Below are 18,088 nucleotides of genomic sequence, written 5' to 3'. Positions count from 1 at the left end.
GGAGTAAGGAATTTGATAGATGAAGCGTCGGCTACTCTCTGAGAAGTTTTTCTATAGAGGAGCAAAGAAATGGGGTGGTCACTGGAGGACGAAGTAGTTCCGTCTTTAGAATGGAAGGACTAACAGCCTATGGGTGATGAGGCCGGGGATGACCCAGGGTGAGGGAAGAAGGGCTGCTGCCGGAGGGAGAGGAAGAATTCCAGGAGCAGCTCCCTTCCTAGGTCAGCGGGAGCGGGATGTGGTACCCACATGAGCAGAGACATGGTTCATTTGCGATGACAGGGCCAGGGGCGGAGGGGGGGCTCCGCACACAGCTGCCCTGCGGTGGGGGGAGGGGACGGGGCCTGGGCCAGCTCTCTTCTTGTGGAATCCGTTTTCTCAGTGCCGTGGGAAGCAAGGTCATCAGTGAGAGCACCTACTTTTAAGTGAAATCAAGTACCTTCAAGAGGGCACCTGGGTAGCTCAGTTGGTTAAGCGACTGCCTTCGGCTCAGGTCATGATCCTGGAGTCCCAGGATCGAGTTCCGCATCGGGCTCCCTGCTCGGCAGGGAGTCTGCTTCTCCCTCTGACCCTCCCCCCCTCATGTGCTCTCTCTCTCATTCTCTCTCTCTCAAATAAATAAAAATCTAAAAAAAAAAAAAAAAGTACCTTTAAGAGAGCAGGTGGTATGTTCCGATTTAGAAACATCACTCCGAGTGGTGGTGGTGTGGTTAGCGGGTAAGTCTGTGCTGAAAACCAATCATGAGGTTTGCATGTAACTTCAACTGAAATCCAAACAATAGTAAACACATATACGATGCTCTGAATTTTCTTTATTTTCTAATAACTATTTGAACCACTCTACAAAACGTTCTACATTATTTAACAAAACTTCCGCAAAATTTAGAGTGGGAATTAGACCCCATTTCCTTACCATCAAAAACATCTTGCAAACACTTATTTTCTTAGAGGATATTCAGCTTTGTGGAATTACTTACAGATGATGGTACCTTTTAATTCCATCTACCAGCATGAGAATTTACCGTGAGCAGAAAACTCTTTAAAACAAAACACTATACATTTCTTTTGAACCATTTCAGATTAAGCTGTGTTGGGTGTTTTTCCAAAAGTTACGAGTAAGCTCAGTCTCCTTTCCCCGGTCACAGGCTCGCACTTGTGGCAGGTTTGTACAAAACCCACCCACTACTCCTCAGACTGCTCATCTAGGGACGCCCGTGGTTCCCGTCGTCACAGGTAGAAGAGAGAGTTGGCTAATTCCAAACTCGGTTCTTTGTGAATGCTCTGTGCCACCAGGAGGGTCAGCTTGTGCGCGTACTGACACGGGGCTGGGATGCTGATTAAGCCCTGAGGAGAAAACGTATTGACAGCAATTAAGAGGTTAACCTGTTCTTCAAAATAATCTAATCTATGTTCCTGAGTTTTATCCTCTGCTAATCCCAGACACAGTCGAAGGCATTCGCGAGTAGACTTACTAAACTTGGCCGACAAAGGGCCACCGCATCACGGGGAGTACAGGCTCAGCGGGCGAGACAGGGCGGAGGGCCAGTTGGGCTCCGATGAGCTGGGAGCCGGGAGCCATCACACTTAGCGCTAATCTACGTTTCCTGTGACGTGAGGCTCCCAGGGGCTCAGAGCAAACCTTGGCCTTGGACTTTGAGAGCAGCCCTGGGCTTCGTGCACGGAAACACAGAACAGACGCGTCCTCACGTTCCCACCAGACACGGCTTCAATTTCCTCAACTGCAACTTGGAAATAACAATACCCCGAGTTCCTCCCCGGCTCGCATAAGAGAACGCATAGAATAAAGTCCCCTGGAAATAAATACTAATGTTCTAAGTAATAATAATAATGTTAACAGTTATTGCTGCTTCGTTTCTGTGACAGACCGGGTTTCTCCCACTGTGGACTCAGAACTCATTCATTCATTCATTCCTGCATGCATGCATGCATTCCTCCCTCGTGAAGTCAGGCGCTGTGCTGGGGGAGTTGGGTGACTTCGCCGGGTGGGAGCACTGAGCGTCCGTGTCCCACAGCGTCACTCACCGGCCAGTTGTAGTACACGTGGCACAGTTTGAAGGTGAGTCTCTGCATGTGGTCGGGCTTCAAGCCATTGTCGTCGTAGATGACGTTATAGTGGGTGGGAGTAACCGTTCCCCGGCTGGCAGCCTGACTGATCAAGTAGAAGTCATACCTGGGGGAAAACCGGCAGGAATGTGAGAAAGAGGCCTGACGCGGAGAACGCGCAGCGAACGTTTCACTGAAAACCGGCTTTCGAACAGCACTTGCCATTCAGGGCGCGTGGCTTCTGAGTCCACCACGGTGCCGAGCGGCGGGTTCTGCACCGACCGGCTCACTTCGGTGAAGAACCGCAGTGCGCACTTCTTCCTGACCACAATCACCGACAGTTTGACGCTTGGAACCGGAAAGGCAAAAAGTGAGATGCAGAGAACCAAAACCAAGCTTGCAGCTTTCTATTCATCTTTCTTGGTAATTTCTAGAGAAATAAATTCACTGATTAGAAAAACACTGAAAAATGAAGAAAGTCAAAATTACCCCCAACCTCAACTCCCCCCCGCCCTGAGATACACAGTTTTCAAAATTAGAGATTGTTCTTATTTGTGGCAAAAGTATGGCATGTCCACTCACCTGGCTGGTTTATTATCACTTGAACAGGACAGCGGGGAATGGTTAGTAAGGCAATGAGCTCCAACTAGCACTTCTAAAGGAAGATTTTCCAGAATTTTCCATGGAGACAAGATTTCCCTTTTTCCATTAGCAATAGTCCCCCTATTTCACCTTCACCCTTCCTCTCAATTTCTGAATAGCAAGAGACCCACAAGTTCCTCTTACTCCTCAATCGTCGTTCCTGAGTCCTGCAGGACACACGCCTGGGAGGACGGATGGATGGACCAAATGTACATTTGGGCCAAATGTTCAATGACCAAGGATTAAAGTCAGGATTTGGTAAAACCAAATCCAAATACTGGCCATCATTCTCAAAGGAACCTCTGGGATGCAAAGATTATGGGGAAATCTCACTTTAAGCATTTTATTTTAAAAATACATTATTGTTTTCAATATTGAAACTTTTAAAAGTTGATGTCATATTGCAAGAAAACTCCTTAGCACTGTCAGCTGCTAAATGTATTCCTGCTAGCCCTAAATTGCATGCTTGTGATTCTGAATAGACACAGTCCCCTGAGGTCAGCGGGGAGGGAGAGATTTGGGCTGTGGGGCCCTGGAGGCAGCTGCCGGCGATACTGCCCCCAAGCCATTACGCTCTCCCTCCTCGCTGACCGCCCCTCAGGAGGTCCGGGCTCAGCTCGTCCGCGCCTCATGGCGGCGACTTTGCCGGTGGTGCTGACGGCGTCACCGGACAGACGAATGCGGTGCTCTGCTTGGAGTAAGATGCTCTCCGAATATTTTAAGAAGCCAATTAAGATTATCATCCTCCCCCGTCTGTCAGTTCTAGTATTTTCCTTGCACCTGACACTTGACACACTCACTGAGGAAAACGTACCGCACCACTGAATCTAGAAACGTGGCGACGGAGCAAGGTGTTTAGGGTGGTCTGATCATCGGCAGCCCAGCCGGCCCTGCCCTCCACCGCTTTCAGCACCTCCCACCGACCTTAGCCGCACACCAGGGCCTGCACTTGAGGGGCCTTAGCCCTGGCTGTTGGATTTGGGCCTTGAATTTCAAACTGCAGCTTGTTTAGTTCTGCAGCTTATCAATATGCATGAAGCATCTTCCCGGCCAGCAGCCCCGTGGGCTTCCTGCTGAATCTCCGCGTGAGCTGTTTTGCAGGACACCTGCCTTCCTCCAGGTGCCCCCACCCGGGCTCACCCCACCCTATTCACGGAAGAGCCACGTGACCACGCTCCAAGCCAGGGGAAATCTAACCGTCCGGCTGTACCCACAGGATGCAAACGCACAGCCATACTCATTTTAATAGTTACATCAATGTGCGATCATCGCGAGTGTGGGGAAAGAACGGTAATTGAATACCTGGCATTTGAACTTGCTTGCGTCACACTGCTCAGCAGCTGCGGAACCTCGTACTCAGTCAGTGTTTGCAGCTGCCCGTCCCCTACGCCGTCCCGGTACACGACTACGCGCGCCGGCAGAGCGTGGTTGTGCTCGTACCATCTGCTGAGTGCTCCTGCAGAACGTGGTGTTGGTGAGAAGAGAATGGCTCGTCCGACGCCAACAAAGAATAACATCCTCTTAGAGTTCAATGTTTTAGAGAAGTCCGTTATTACGGACCACTATAAAAGAGGGTAATTCCTAACTTGAGTTGTAACTGCAATAATATAAAAGCGGGTAACTTTAGGGAACATTTGGCATCTCGGCTATTTGAGGAATCATAATGGTTTCTATGGTATAACATCTTCTTAAACTTAGCATACACCTCTGTAGTGACATTTTAATATTTAAGCAATAAATGAAGTCATGCAATAGACATACAAATTCCCAAAACCAAATTAATACTAATTTAATTCCTCCGAGTCTTTTTTAAATGCTATCAATAGATACAGACCAGATAATTTCATGTCATTTTCTTCTTCAACAAGCATAAATACGAAGACATAAGGAAAGGACGTGGCCGCCCCTCTGAAAGCATCTCTTACCATGGACTCACCCAATTCACTTCTAAGTTGCACCGACAATGCAAACTCTGAGAACATTTCCACCACTCTAACCAGAAACCGCCCCAAGACAGAGACCAGACAGTAACTCTTACTCAACACAAACTTTTCACAACTACTTAAAAAAAGGATCAAATTTTGAAGTGAGGGTAAGATAATATAATACTTATTTTCATGTATATATTGGGCAATTGTTTTAGAAGAGTTTATTGTCGGGGAAATTCATTTTAGTTCAACAGAAGATGATCATATAGGTAAGGCCATAACCAACACACATCACCAAATTCACTTTTTTAGGAAACAATATTTACAACCTCCCCCCGCCCCCAAAGTTTATAGATGGGAAAAATGCACATCAGGAGAGGAAGTGAATTGTACAAGCTGCATTGCGAGGGAGCGCCAAAGCCAGACCCCGACCAGGGCTGGGGAGGAGACGGGGATGGGAGCCCCAGATACTGTTCCCACCGCATCCCACCCTGAAGGAGGCGCCCTTCCTCGCCTGCCTTTTTCCCCATCTTCTCCTGCTATGCCGCACTTCATCTGCCAGCATTCCTATCCCGGCCCCAAAAGCTTCCTTCCTAGTTCTAGACCTCACACCACTCTGTCACAATCCTTGTTTCTCTGGGGTAGATTCCTTTGGTCTTTGCACTGCTTGCCAGAGCCACCAGCAGCTACAAAGTGCCCTTCCTGTTGGCTTTCTGTTTATCGCACACAGATGACACATGTAGATTCTACAGCATCTGTGAGCATGGGGCAGGACACAGCTGGGAATCTCCCACCGGGTGACAGTCGCCTCGGGCAGGCTTAGGGCGTCTGCTTCCACCGCCTGGTCTGCTACGGGCACATGGACTCTGGGTCAGAAAGAATAGCGCTCAGAGCCCACCCCCACTGCTATACTTTGAGTACCAGTCATGAAAACTTTTAAGCAATCTGCAACATCAGTTGTTGTTCTCTGGAGGATACAGCGAGAAAACCACCTAAAGTGAGAAAAACACAAAAGTAAAGTTCAAATTCAAAACATCTTCTATAAACATGCATTAGGATTAAATGAAGAAACAGAACAACCTAAGTGTCCACCGACAGAAGAATGGATAAAGATGATGTGACACATTCTTGTGTGTGTGAGCCCGCATGCATGCGCGCACACACAAAATACTATTTAGCCACACAAAAGAATAAAATCTTGTCATTTGTGATGACATGGATGGACCTTGAAGACATTAGGCTAAGTGAAATAAGTCAGAGAAAGACAAGTACTGTATGATCTCACTTGTATGTGAAATTAAGAAGAGAAAAAAAAAAGCTTCTAGATACGGGGCAGACTGGTGTTTGCCAGAGGCAGGTGGTGGGGGTGGGGGCCTTGGGTGAAGGAGATCGAAGGATACAAACTTCCTGATAGAAAATAAGTCAGTCTTGAGGATGTAATGAACAGCATGGTGAGCATAGTTAATAACACTTGCTGCACATTTGGAAGTTGCTGAAAGAGTAGATCTTGAAAGTCCTCATCACAAGAAAAATGAATTTTATGACTATGTATGTGATGATGTTAACTAGACTTACTGTGGTGATCATTTTGCAATGTGTACAAATATTCAATCAGTAGGTTGAACACTGAAACTGATATAATGTTGTATGTCATTATACCTCAATCGAAATAAAAAGAAACAGACATTATGAGTAGTACTTAATGCTCACGATTTTGTATATGCTATATGAGCACAATTATATTAAAAACCTCCCCTCCCCAAAAGAAATTTATTGGTAAGAGCTTAAAACTAAAGCATAGTGCTGGCATCAGACATAGTTGGGTTCAAATCCTGGCTGGCATACTCACCAGCCATGTGAACCTAAGCCTCGGTTTCTTCATCTGTACCAAGGACATATGCAAGGTGGTAAGGTAGTTACTACCTCATAAGGTTGTAAAAATTAAATTAGATAATATATATAAAGGACTTAGCACAGTACTTGGCACAAAATAAGCAATAATAAATAGAAGCCACATTATTATTATTACAAAGGAATTTATTAGTTTAGCAGATCTACTTTCAAAATATTCAAAGATTTCTCAAGCATAAACTTCTACTCCTATCAATGAGCCTTTTGGACTTGAAATCTGAACATGATTCACTTATTTAAATTTCAGAAGTTCTCCTGCTAAAGTCATTAATTAAATAAAAGCACTTGGAAAATGAAAGTCATGGCTTAGTGGTAAGTATGCATTGACATTATTATATAACCAATAAGGACACAATTAGGAATGTGGCTAACAAACTGGAAATCCTTTATCTGCTTGATTAACGAAGTGACAGATGGGATCTCATACAACCTGGAATGAATTTGGAGTCACACCACTACTCTTCCTGTTTCTCACCATCCCAAATATATACCTTACCACCAATTTAATGGAGTAAATCAAATAGCTTACATCCAGGAATAAAATATGTCACAAACAGCTCCTGCAGCCTCAAAACACACTGCTTAGTTGCAAATAATGAAACAATTCTAAGAACTACAATTTATTAAGTACTATGAGTCAATATTTAATGTGTTACCCCGGAACCTGCTTATGTTTTCAACAGCTGCATGAACAACTACATCAACTCTCTGCAAGTGTTAATAACAACAGGCATGTATTGAGCATATTGAGGCTGTGTTTTAAGCACTTTATCTTAGGTAATTTCCATACATGCCCTATGAAATAGGCATCATTGTCATCCCCATTTTACAGGTAACTACAAGTGACGCACAGCAAGCTTAAACAGCCAGATGTCAGACACAGAATAAGCAAGTGGCAGATCAGGATACAAATCCAAGCAATCCGAATCCAAAGCTCAGCGGCTTGACATAATGTATGTGAAGTTCCTAGTACAGTACCGAGAACAGTGCAGATGTATAGAAAACAAATTCGTAAGAATTTCCATCACCCATCATTTTGGGAATATGATAGGTATATGAGTGATAGCTGTCCTGATGTCTGCATAAATATAGTTTTTTCATAAGGCTACATATTATCTTGATATTATCAATTTATGACTAAAGTTTCGTATTTTTAAAATGAGTGAGGAATACAAACTGTTTCCTGCTGTATGGTTTTTAGCTAAACCACAAACAATAATTAGAGAATATGTTGGGGTAATTGTAAAAGTACCTGGTGATTCCGGGGTTAATACTGGCCACAAATCCAACCACCACCATTCCCTTGCTGAATTCATCTTTACAGACATCGATACCGACCACCATCAGGGACTTTAACTGTGAAAGTAAATTTTTCATGATTTAATGGAATGGGCCATCATTTCCCCAAGCGATGATTTAATATCTTTTGAACTTTTAAATAATGAACTTTTGAAAAAAACCGTCCCTAGTTATTAAACGGTTTAAGTGAAGCTATATACCAGCGAGACCAAGGGCCCGAGGAAGCAGGCTATTAAAACAGAAAGCAAAGAGACTACAAGATGCAGGGCTGGCTGTGGCACACACTTCGCTTCCGAGCCCCACTGCAGCGGCTACCGTCCTTTGGGGAGATGGACCAGCGCCTTCGGTGGCTGGAGAGGTTCCAGGCGAGTGGTCAGTCATTTATCGGGGCCTCTGGGCTGTGGGGATCTGAAGGGGAAGTCCATTCCCCACTCTTCAGATGTCTAGGGGACCCTCACGGCTCAGTGGCTCTGCACCCCCTGGAGGCAGCCGGGGCTCCCCGCCTACATCCTGCTGATGGAAATGTTAAGGAACGGACAACATTCCCTCACTTCTCATCCCCTCCCCTCCTTCTTCCTTCCACAGTGGCCAATCGTTCAGGAAGGAGAAGAGGACTTTCTCAGTTCCCACCACAGGTCAAGATCAGAGCTCCCCGAGCCCCGGGGAGGCCCCTCCAGGGTGCAGAGCTCCTCTGAGGGCCAGCAGCTGCTGAAAGCTGATAAAAGCAGAGACCCCGGGGCACAGATTTCCTGTAGCAGCGGGGCGGCCCCAGATCAAGGCCCTCCAAGTCTCTGCCAACCCAGATTCTCGGTCATGAAACATGCTGTTAACAGCTCACCTGAAGCTCCCAGACAACGGGAGCCACACCTCAGCTTCTGGATGGTGTCCCGAGTCACACCGGAACCCAGAGCCCACAGACAGCAGACCCAACAAACAAAACAAACTTTCTGGGATCATGGGAAAATATCTCCCACTTTGATTTCATTGTTAAATTAATGAAAGGACCGATTGATTGCTAAAAGGAAAAGAGTGACAGACTGCTCACAGGGATCTCGACAGCCCACAGCTCGCCTCCGAGTTTGCAGGCCATTTGCATGGCGATCTTGGTGGCGATGCTCATCATCATTCCCTGTTTATTCAAGGTCCGAGTGAGCACACACTGGCTCGGCACTGGGCAGACAGAGCTCAGATATTTTTTAATGGAATCATAGTAGCTCTTCTGATTAGAAGGCAGGATACACATTACCTAAAAGGAAAAAAAAGAAGAAGAAAAATGTCAGTTTACTTATGCTTAGAAGCAGCTTTATAAAAACTGAGGGGTACCTCAGTCGGTTAACGTCCGACTCTTGATTTTGGCTTAGGTCATGAATGATCTTCAGGGTTGTGAGATCGAGCCCTGAAGTCAGGCTCTGCCCTAGGCTCCAAGCCTGCTTAAGACTCTCTTTCTCCCTCTCCCTCTGCCCCTCCCCCCCAACCTCACGCATGTGTGCTCTCTCAAAAAAATAAATGCATGGATTCTCCAAATATCTCTTGCCCTTAAATTCTGAAGAAGCAAATACTAACATGCCTAAAGTTGTCTTAAATGGCCCTTAACCACTGACAATTGGTCAATGCCATTTGAAACGCCCTTTTATCAGCCGCCTGCTCTGCAGTCCCACTCCAAAGCTACCCATCCCTCTTGGCTTTCCCTGCCTCACATCTCTTCTGATTTGATTGTTAGGCTCCCCAAATTCCCTCCTAACCTAGCTCCTTCTCCAGCTCCCTCCCTGCCCCCTTATTGGCCCTTTCCTGTGGCTCCCCAGCTCTCATTCCCCACCATCTCCTCCCCCAACCTGACCCACACATAGGCCAAGTGGAGGATTAGCTTACAAAGTGGTCTTTTCTAGGTACTAGGTACTAGACAACAAAAATAAAATAAACAAGTATTTGTTTGTTTGTTTACTTTGACTCGAGAGTAAGGATATGGCGGGGGAGGGAAAATAAGGAGAAAGAAGCTTCAGGTCCCCAGGTATTTTTAAATTCTACCATCTCTTCCACCGCCTCTATTTCTTATCAGGTGTTTCTCTCCGAAGGGCCTCTCCTGGCCTACCTACATCTTCTGTCTTTTAGCCAAATTATAGAAAAGACAGGCACTGTTATGATGAGCAGAGGACAAAGTGATTTTCCACCTACAGATCTGTTCAAAATATAATGTCAATTATTTACACTTAATTATATAAAATAGGGAAATATATTTGTCAGCAAAATCCTCTTAGAAGTCTTCCTTCCATCCTATGAATTTGGGGCCAAGCCAGGTAGGTGACAGAACAAAGCAGTGGTCCAACGGGGACTGGGGCCAAAAGAAGGTGAGAGACAAGTGAGATCTGTTGCCTATGAGGGGATGGAGGTGTAGGCGATATGTGAATAACAGGAGCCATGCTTCCGCCATCAGAGAAGGGAGGTACAAACATGGATGTGGGGAACACATCCTTGTGCTCTTGGACTGGAACTGGAGGTGTGGACATGTTTTTAACATACACATAGACACACACGGTAATAACACAGATGTAAGTGTGTATGTATCTACAGTCAACCCTTGAACAACTGTGCAGGTCCATTTGTATGCAGATTTTTTGATAAATATAGTCCAGTACTGTAAATGTATCTCCTCTCCCTTACGATTTTTTAAAAATTTTTTATTGTTATGTTAATCACCATACATTACATCATTAGTGTTTGATGTAGTGTTCCATCTTAATAATATTTTCTTTTCTCTAGCTTACTTTATTGTAAGAATACAGTATATGGTATATATAAAATACAAAACATGTGTTAGTCGACTATGTTATAGGGCTTCCAGTCAACAGTCGGCTAAGGAATTAAATTTGGTGGGAGTCAAAAGTCATACAGGGATTTCTGGCTGTGAGGGGTCTGTACCCCTAACTCTCACATTGTTCAAGGGCCAACTATATATGCGTACATATATGTAGACACACGCTACACATACTCCTAGCTATGCCCATTGAGAAAGCCAGGGGGCAGTGACACCCCAATAACAAATGAGCACACCTAGGTGACCAGATTTTGATTTCTAAATACTGTTCTCTACCAAAAGGCATCACGGCTCATTGGAGAAATATCTAATTCCAGAGCTGGGCAGCAAAACTTCAAGATTAACTTGGAATACCTTATTGTGCCAGACAGTAAGGAAGTGTCCTAAAAAAGATGGGGATGTGTCAAAAAGACACAGAAACCAATCTGAATGGGTCTCCCGCTAACAAAATCAGGAACAATTTCGGCAACAAAATAAATAACAGTAGTAATAGATGATAAGCTGGTAAATAAAATACGAAACCATGAATCCATAGCGATATAAATAACTGAACAAAGAAATGGGGAGAAGAGAAAGCTCTTCCTTGTAACATAATGCTACCTACTAAATGTAGAAGGAAATACAATGCTACATACTAAATGTATGAAATTAGAAAGCCACCGTTTGGCAATCACCATAGTAATAATGGGTTCAGATAAGAATTATCAATGGATTCTGAAACTAGCAGGTAAAAGTTTGATGAGAAACAGCATATTTACATAGTCTCAAAGTATCTTTCTGCAAAAAACAAAAACACCTGATTAATTACAAAGAGAAGAGTAGATGTACAACAGAGAAACTTGGCAGATACCACCTTAATTAATGGGGTACCTCCCAGTAGGACGTATTAAGAAAACAAGATCATTGCTGCAATACTCTTGCCGAAAGTGCATAACCTGAATTGAATTATAAGGAAACATCAGACAAACCCAAATTAAAGGACATTATATAAAATAACTGATCTATACTCTTCAAAATTGGAAGGTCATCAAAACTATGGAACTGTTCCAGATTGAAGGAGGGTCTAAAGAGACAAGACAGCTAAGTGCAATGCATCAGATCCTTTTACTAAAGAGGACATTTTGAGGACAAATGGAGAAATGTGAATGGAGTCTGTGGATTAGCTGGTCTTACTGTTTCCTGCTTTTGATGGTTATCTCATGGTTCTGTAAGAGAGTGACCTTGCTTGTAGAGAATATGCACTAAAGTATTCAAGGGCAATAGGGCATCATGTCTGTAACCTACTCTCAAATGGTTCAGGGGAAAAAATGACAGATAGACAGACAGATATAGGAAGGAAGGAAATGATAAAGCAAATACGATAAAATGTCAACAATTGGAGAATCTGGGTGACCGGTATATGGGAGTTCTTTGTACAATTTTTGCGATCTTTTGTTAAGTTTTATTTTGTTTTTAAGGGGAGAAAAGTGCTCTTAGGGTTAGAATTCCCTTTGTTTAATATATCAGCCCCACGGGCCTTTTTTTGTGTCTGACTAAAAGAGAAACAGACATGGCTACGCTGCTTTGCAGGAGATGCAGAGAGGCATGCTGGGAGTCTGGACACATGTGCTAGGGAGGTAAGACACTGCAGTGCAGTGAGAGGCTGGGGCCTGGGACAAGAGGAAGCATTTCCAAGAAGTAAGAAAGGCTGAGAGATTTTCAAGAACAAGGATGTCAATTCTAACTTGTCTGCAGTGTTGGGGTGTGCTCTACTCATGCCTTGGCCCCAAACCCTCCACCAAGCCAGCTCCACCCATGCACACACACAGTGCTTTGGGAAATGAGGCACTTGTGGGAGCTGATGCAGTGCAGGGGGCATGGCACTCGGGAAAGAGGCGAGAACCCAGAGGAAGCCGCCATAGTGACACGGAAAAACCCAAGCTCTCCAAGAACCCACTGAAACACTGGGGGCCCCAGCATTTATGGGGTACGATGGGAATCACTTTATCTTAAATCTTAAATAAAAGATGACCCCCCCAGCAAGTTAAAAAATGTAGACATTCAAGAGGATGAGATAGGAGTAAAAACAAGTATTTAAAAATTAATATTAGAAATATGAAAAGGAAATAAAATATTGATTAAAATACTAAGATTAATACTTTCTTGGGTTCTTGGGGAAACGCACAGCCATTTGCAAACATATCATGGGAGAATGTGCTCACATTCCTTCTTCTAAGGAAAGAAGACTGTTAGATATAAAGAAAAAATTAAAATTATACATCAAAACAAAAATTATCCTATACTTACCAGCTGAACATTAGGATCAACATATTTCTGTAGAGCTTTAAGGAATGCAGCTGGATTTTCTTGTACTTTTATGCTACATAAAAAGATTAATTTTGAGGATATATAATTCCCTTTTTAGTAACACATAATCATAGAGTTAAAAATAATACAGCTTTTTATAATCCCACTACAAGATACACCAAAACACTTACTAATCAATTTTATTAGCTTAAAAATAGTCTGGTGGAAAATGCAGTTTTCTCAATTGTATATAATCCCTACAATTAATAATTCTGTTGTTCAAAATGAGGTTAAAAGTGAGCTTTTGAAATCACAAGTCTCAATACCATGGGTCTGAAACCGCTTTGAGTTAAACTGGAATTAAGATTTCTCTAGGGGCACCTGGGTGGCTCAGTCGTTAAGCGTCTGCATTCGGCTCAGGTCATGATCCCAGGATCCTGGGATCGAGCCCCACATCGGGCTCCCTGCTCTGCGGGAAGCCTGCTTCTCTCTCTCCCACTCCCCCTGCTTGTGTTCCCTCTCTCGCTGTGTCTCTCTCTGTCAAATAAGTAAGTAAAATCTTAAAAAAAAAAAAAAAGATTTCTCTAATACTGAATCTCTGTAAGAACTTTAAAAGTCTCAAAAATCATCAGATGAATGAGACCAGTTTATTCAGCTAATCTGAATGGTTCAGACTAAAAGATTTTTTTTTCCTTAATGACTGCTTGTTTGGAGCCTGGAATATTTAGCCTGTATCAGTCAGCAAGTACTTATCTGTTCTGTGCTCACATTATGTTAGGGGCCAGACGCTATAGAAGTAATTCCCACACAGAGGACTTCATAGATAGTTTCTTTATGTAGAATCAGCTTCTGAGAGGTGTATAGGATTGGACTGTCCTAATGCCCAGTGGCCTTTTAAAACTTGCCCAGCAGGTAGCAGGACCACTGTTCCCTGCTCACTGATTCTAACTGAGCTCCAAGAATGGCCCGCAGCTCTGTTAAAACAACTAAATGTTCCTGACTTTTCCAAATCAATCTCTTGCATGCAGACTCAGCAGCCATCTTACTGTCCATTCTTTCCAAACTCATCAGGCAAGTGTTTCAGATAGGAGGAACTATGCATATAAATCCAGCAGGTAAGGGGCGCCTAGGTGGCTCGGTCAGTTAAACACCAGGCTCTTGATTCCGGCTCAGGTCATGATCTTAGGGTCGTGAGATCTAGTCCCACACTGGGCTCTGCAGCCTGCTTAATTCTCTCTCTCCCTCTGCCCATCCCTCCCTCCCCACTCTCCACTCTCCCTCTCTCTTAAATAAATAAATAAATAAATAAATAAATAAATAAATAAATGTAACAGGGAAATGGATACTTCATGGGAAAGATAAAAGGATGGAATAAAATATGGGCTTTCAAATAAAACAGGCTAAGAACAGAACACGGCACGGGCTTGTGCGTAGAATTCACGTAAGAAAGAGCTTGTGCCGTCATCCCAGGGTCTGTGACTTGGGCTTGTTTCATTCATCTTTTCCTGCTTTTTTAGCTCCTGGGTTAAGAGAAGTTAGAGCAGGTGAAACTGAAACCAGGCGATTTGTTAACAGATGTGATAAGAGATGCATTCTAAACTGCAGCGTAAAATGAGACTTTGGGGACATCTTTGGTTTTCAACAATGCTTGTACTGCTGATGTAGTTAATTAGTAACCACGTGTTTAAAGAATAACTTCCCACCTTGCCAATTAGGACATTTGCCCTTCCACAATAACAGCAACAAAAAGAAGTACGCATTTCTCATATCAAGCTCAATAAAATGAGGCGTGACCAATTTTACTGCTTTTCTAAAGCAAACAATATCCAATTTTGAGTGATTGTGCACGTAGAGATCCCTTACTAAACTGAAAGCAATTTATTTATCTTTTTCATCCCCAGCAAATGGCATAGCATCTAGTATACAGTAGACACTCAATAAATGTTCAAAGACTAAATGCCCAGAAACTAAATAATCTTCTACTACAGTAACAGAATCAGAAAAGCTTATTTCAGATCTATTTTTACATTAAATTTTCTTAAAGGGTATTTATTTGAGAGAGAGAATGAGTGGGCTGCAGGGGCAGAGGGAGAGAGAGAGAAAAACTCAAGGAGGCTCCATGTCCACCACGGAGCCCGATGTGGGACTCGATCTCATGACTCTGAGATCACGACCTGAACCGAAACCAAGAGTCAGACGCTTAACCGATTATACCACCCAGGCGCCCCTCTTTCTTACATTAAATTATAAAGCATAAAATCTATCAAATAAGTCAGGAAATGCAACTTTTATATTTTTCAATATCCTGTTTCCTATTAAGTTTTATAAACAACTGATATGAAAGAATTAAGGAAAAAAAAGTTAACGGACTTATTAAGGGTTTATGGCCCAACTAGTACTGAAAAGATCTTGGGAGTAATGAGACTATTGCCTAAGGAACTGTGAAAACAGTTTTACAAAGACCAACATAAAATATATTTTAACTGTATAAAACTTCAGTCACTACAAAATCTATCTACTTATAACTATTTTCTTGGTACTTTATATTAGGAAACTTTACTAAGATAAAGCTTTTGTAGCTACATCAGCCATCGTTTCTGATCTTCTAACTAAACCAAATTAATAGATGAAAACAGTTGGGATGATTTTCTGTGTATTCTCACATTTTGGGGTAGTCCACATTAAATCCCATGGAACTTCCAACTCTCCTCAAGCAGTGCAGAAAATCCTCGGTCACATTTTCATCTCTGTTGCTACATATAATCAACCATTTATTCAAAGACTGTGCACTTAAAATCTTGCAATTTCGCATATTCTTGGACCACTCAGCAGCAGATCCAGGTTGACACTGAGAAAAATAATGACCATGAAAGGGTTGAACACATTTATTCAGAGAGCAGTTAAGATTGTGCTAAGATGGTCCACATTTGTCATAAGAGACCTATTTAGTACAGTTTGCTATTCACAGACTTAAAACACTGATCCAAGCACTGCACATTTGGACAGACTACGTGGGCTTCCTGGAAGGGGAGGCATCTGAGCATCACCGCAGGTCAGCCACTCTCTGGCTGCAGACGGCTGGGCAAGTCCCTTTACCTTGTGCGCCTCTGCTGTGTGCAAAGAAAGGTGCCTGGTTCAAAGATCTCTAGGTTCCCTTCCAGCTCTAAGATCAATGCCCTTTAATACAAATGCCTCAGGCAAGTGGGCTGTCTAATTCGGTCTCTTTAGGCATAAAGCTATCTGAAAGAGAAAATGCTGACTGTTGATACTCCAGGTCATCCAACTATACAGCTCACAAACACTACAGGGCAGTTACGAACATACCATATGCCAGGAGTAGCTATGTCTAGGAACAAAGATGAGGCCAGGGCACAACCTCCTTTCTCACTCTTGGATGGTCCCCCCCCGCCCCCCCCCCCCAAGTGACCAGGAAAACTAAGCTCCCTGCACTGAAGAGCGGAGATTTTAGATTGGTTACTAGCCTTCTGCTTATTTCCACAGACAGGAATTGAATGGAAATGTCCTTGGTATAGTGAGCCAGGAAGAGCCACTGTTAGAACTGAAAAGGACCACACTGTAATCGAATCCCTTGCTGCTCAGCATGGCTATCTACTGAGAGCTTGTCAGAAACGCAGAGTCCTGGGTCCCATCCCAGACCCACTGGATCGGAATCTGCATGTTAACATATTCCCAGTCATTCATCAGCACATGAACGTTTAAGAAGTATTACAATCCCCTTGTTTTACAGACTCCAAAGCTATGGCTGAAAGACATTATGGAGTCAGTTGGTACAAGTGACAGATTTAGATTGGTCTTCCTGACGTTGCAATCAGGGACGTTGTACTTTCCACCAAGCACTCTGAAATCCAACCACAGGCACCCTCATAATGCCCTGCCATTAGGTGGCCAGGCAGGGTCAGTTCCGGGAGGCAACCTTAAAGAACGAAGGGGGAAGTTTAGCCCTCCATCAACGGTTCTCTCTGGAGTCACGGTTCATTCTTTCCATTACGACCAGCATGAGGAGCACCTCCACTCCTACTATTGTTATGGGCTGGTGGAAGACCCGGGACAACTGCCCAAGACACTCTGAGGCCTGTGACCTTTAGTCTACTCAGTTCCTAGAACCCAAGTTCAGAAAAGCAAGCATTGGTCCAGAAGCCCATGACCACCGCAAGGGGGCGGGTTCTCCCATTTTAGTGCCCCTTCTCCTAAGAAGACCTGTTTCCATGCTAAAGAAATGCAACAAAATAGCTCTGAGAAATATGATTTTGCTTACAGGGATGCTGAGATAGATCATATTAAGTATTTAAATCCTACTTCATATGTGGAATCGAAACTGAGCTTCTCTTTATTGACTCCTGACCAAAATCTTAATGGGGGCCTACTTTTTGGTACTTTATAAACTTTGGTTCTGTTTTGCTTTTAAAAGTAGTTTTTCCTCAGCTTCTCCAGTGAGGGTTTTGGTAACTTGGATAGATTATAGAAAAGAAATGATGAAAAATTCCCATGCCACCAACACGAAACTTCCGTTCCTCACTTACATTCGTTTAGACATGTCAGCTTATTATATGAGAGAAAGATGAGAAGAGGGCCTTTAAAAATGAAATATGTAATTGGCTTTAAAAACTAGCAAAACAGAGGAGAAAGTAGAAAGATAATGCACCATTTTTGCACAAAATAGGTTCATTTCTTCAACTGAAGCCTGAAAGAGGTGTCTCTTCAGGTTTCAGAATGCCCCTCTCCCTGGGGATGGGCTGGGGATGGGCTCTGGGCACATTCCTTCGTGTTGATGCCAACTAAGCAGCATTTTACTTTGGGGGCAAAGAAAGAACCCTGGTATCAGGAAACATAGTCTATTGGAATTAACTCTCACCAGTTAAAACATTTTCTCAGGTACTATGGATTGTGTGTGTGTGTGTGTGTGTGTGTGTGAGAGAGAGAGAGAGAGAGAGAGAGAGAGAAGAGTACTACAACACCTAATAGGTGGGCATGTTTTAATTGTCATAGCTTGAAATGCCATTTTTCTAATCCATCGTTAAATGAGAAACCAAACCACACTGACCTAAATCAGGTCCAGTGGGCGCTAAGTCCTCACAAGTACACTCAGATTGAAAAGGAAAACAGAGGGGACCTCAAGGTTTAGGAC

General features: G+C 43.5%; 1 protein-coding gene across 1 annotated transcript in view; it reads right to left on the bottom strand.

The window, feature by feature from the left end:
- Positions 1–758: 758 nt before the first annotated feature.
- PIWIL4 (piwi like RNA-mediated gene silencing 4) overlaps positions 759–18,088 on the bottom strand; it is a 41,776-nt gene continuing 24,446 nt past the window's right edge. The window contains exons 12-20 of the mRNA XM_078059180.1: positions 15,606–15,790; positions 12,943–13,015; positions 8,890–9,090; positions 7,798–7,901; positions 5,556–5,626; positions 4,009–4,162; positions 2,287–2,412; positions 2,044–2,191; positions 759–1,344 (exon numbers count right to left, since the gene is read on the bottom strand). Coding sequence (XP_077915306.1) covers positions 1,228–1,344; positions 2,044–2,191; positions 2,287–2,412; positions 4,009–4,162; positions 5,556–5,626; positions 7,798–7,901; positions 8,890–9,090; positions 12,943–13,015; positions 15,606–15,790 — 1,179 coding nt within the window. The 3' untranslated portion in view covers positions 759–1,227. The remainder of the gene's footprint in view (positions 1,345–2,043; positions 2,192–2,286; positions 2,413–4,008; positions 4,163–5,555; positions 5,627–7,797; positions 7,902–8,889; positions 9,091–12,942; positions 13,016–15,605; positions 15,791–18,088) is intronic.

Source organism: Halichoerus grypus, chromosome 11 (genome assembly GCF_964656455.1).
Source record: "Halichoerus grypus chromosome 11, mHalGry1.hap1.1, whole genome shotgun sequence".
Classification (NCBI taxonomy): domain Eukaryota; kingdom Metazoa; phylum Chordata; class Mammalia; order Carnivora; family Phocidae; genus Halichoerus; species Halichoerus grypus.
Note: the sequence above shows the minus strand (reverse complement) of the source record. Positions and strands in the feature narration are given on the sequence as shown.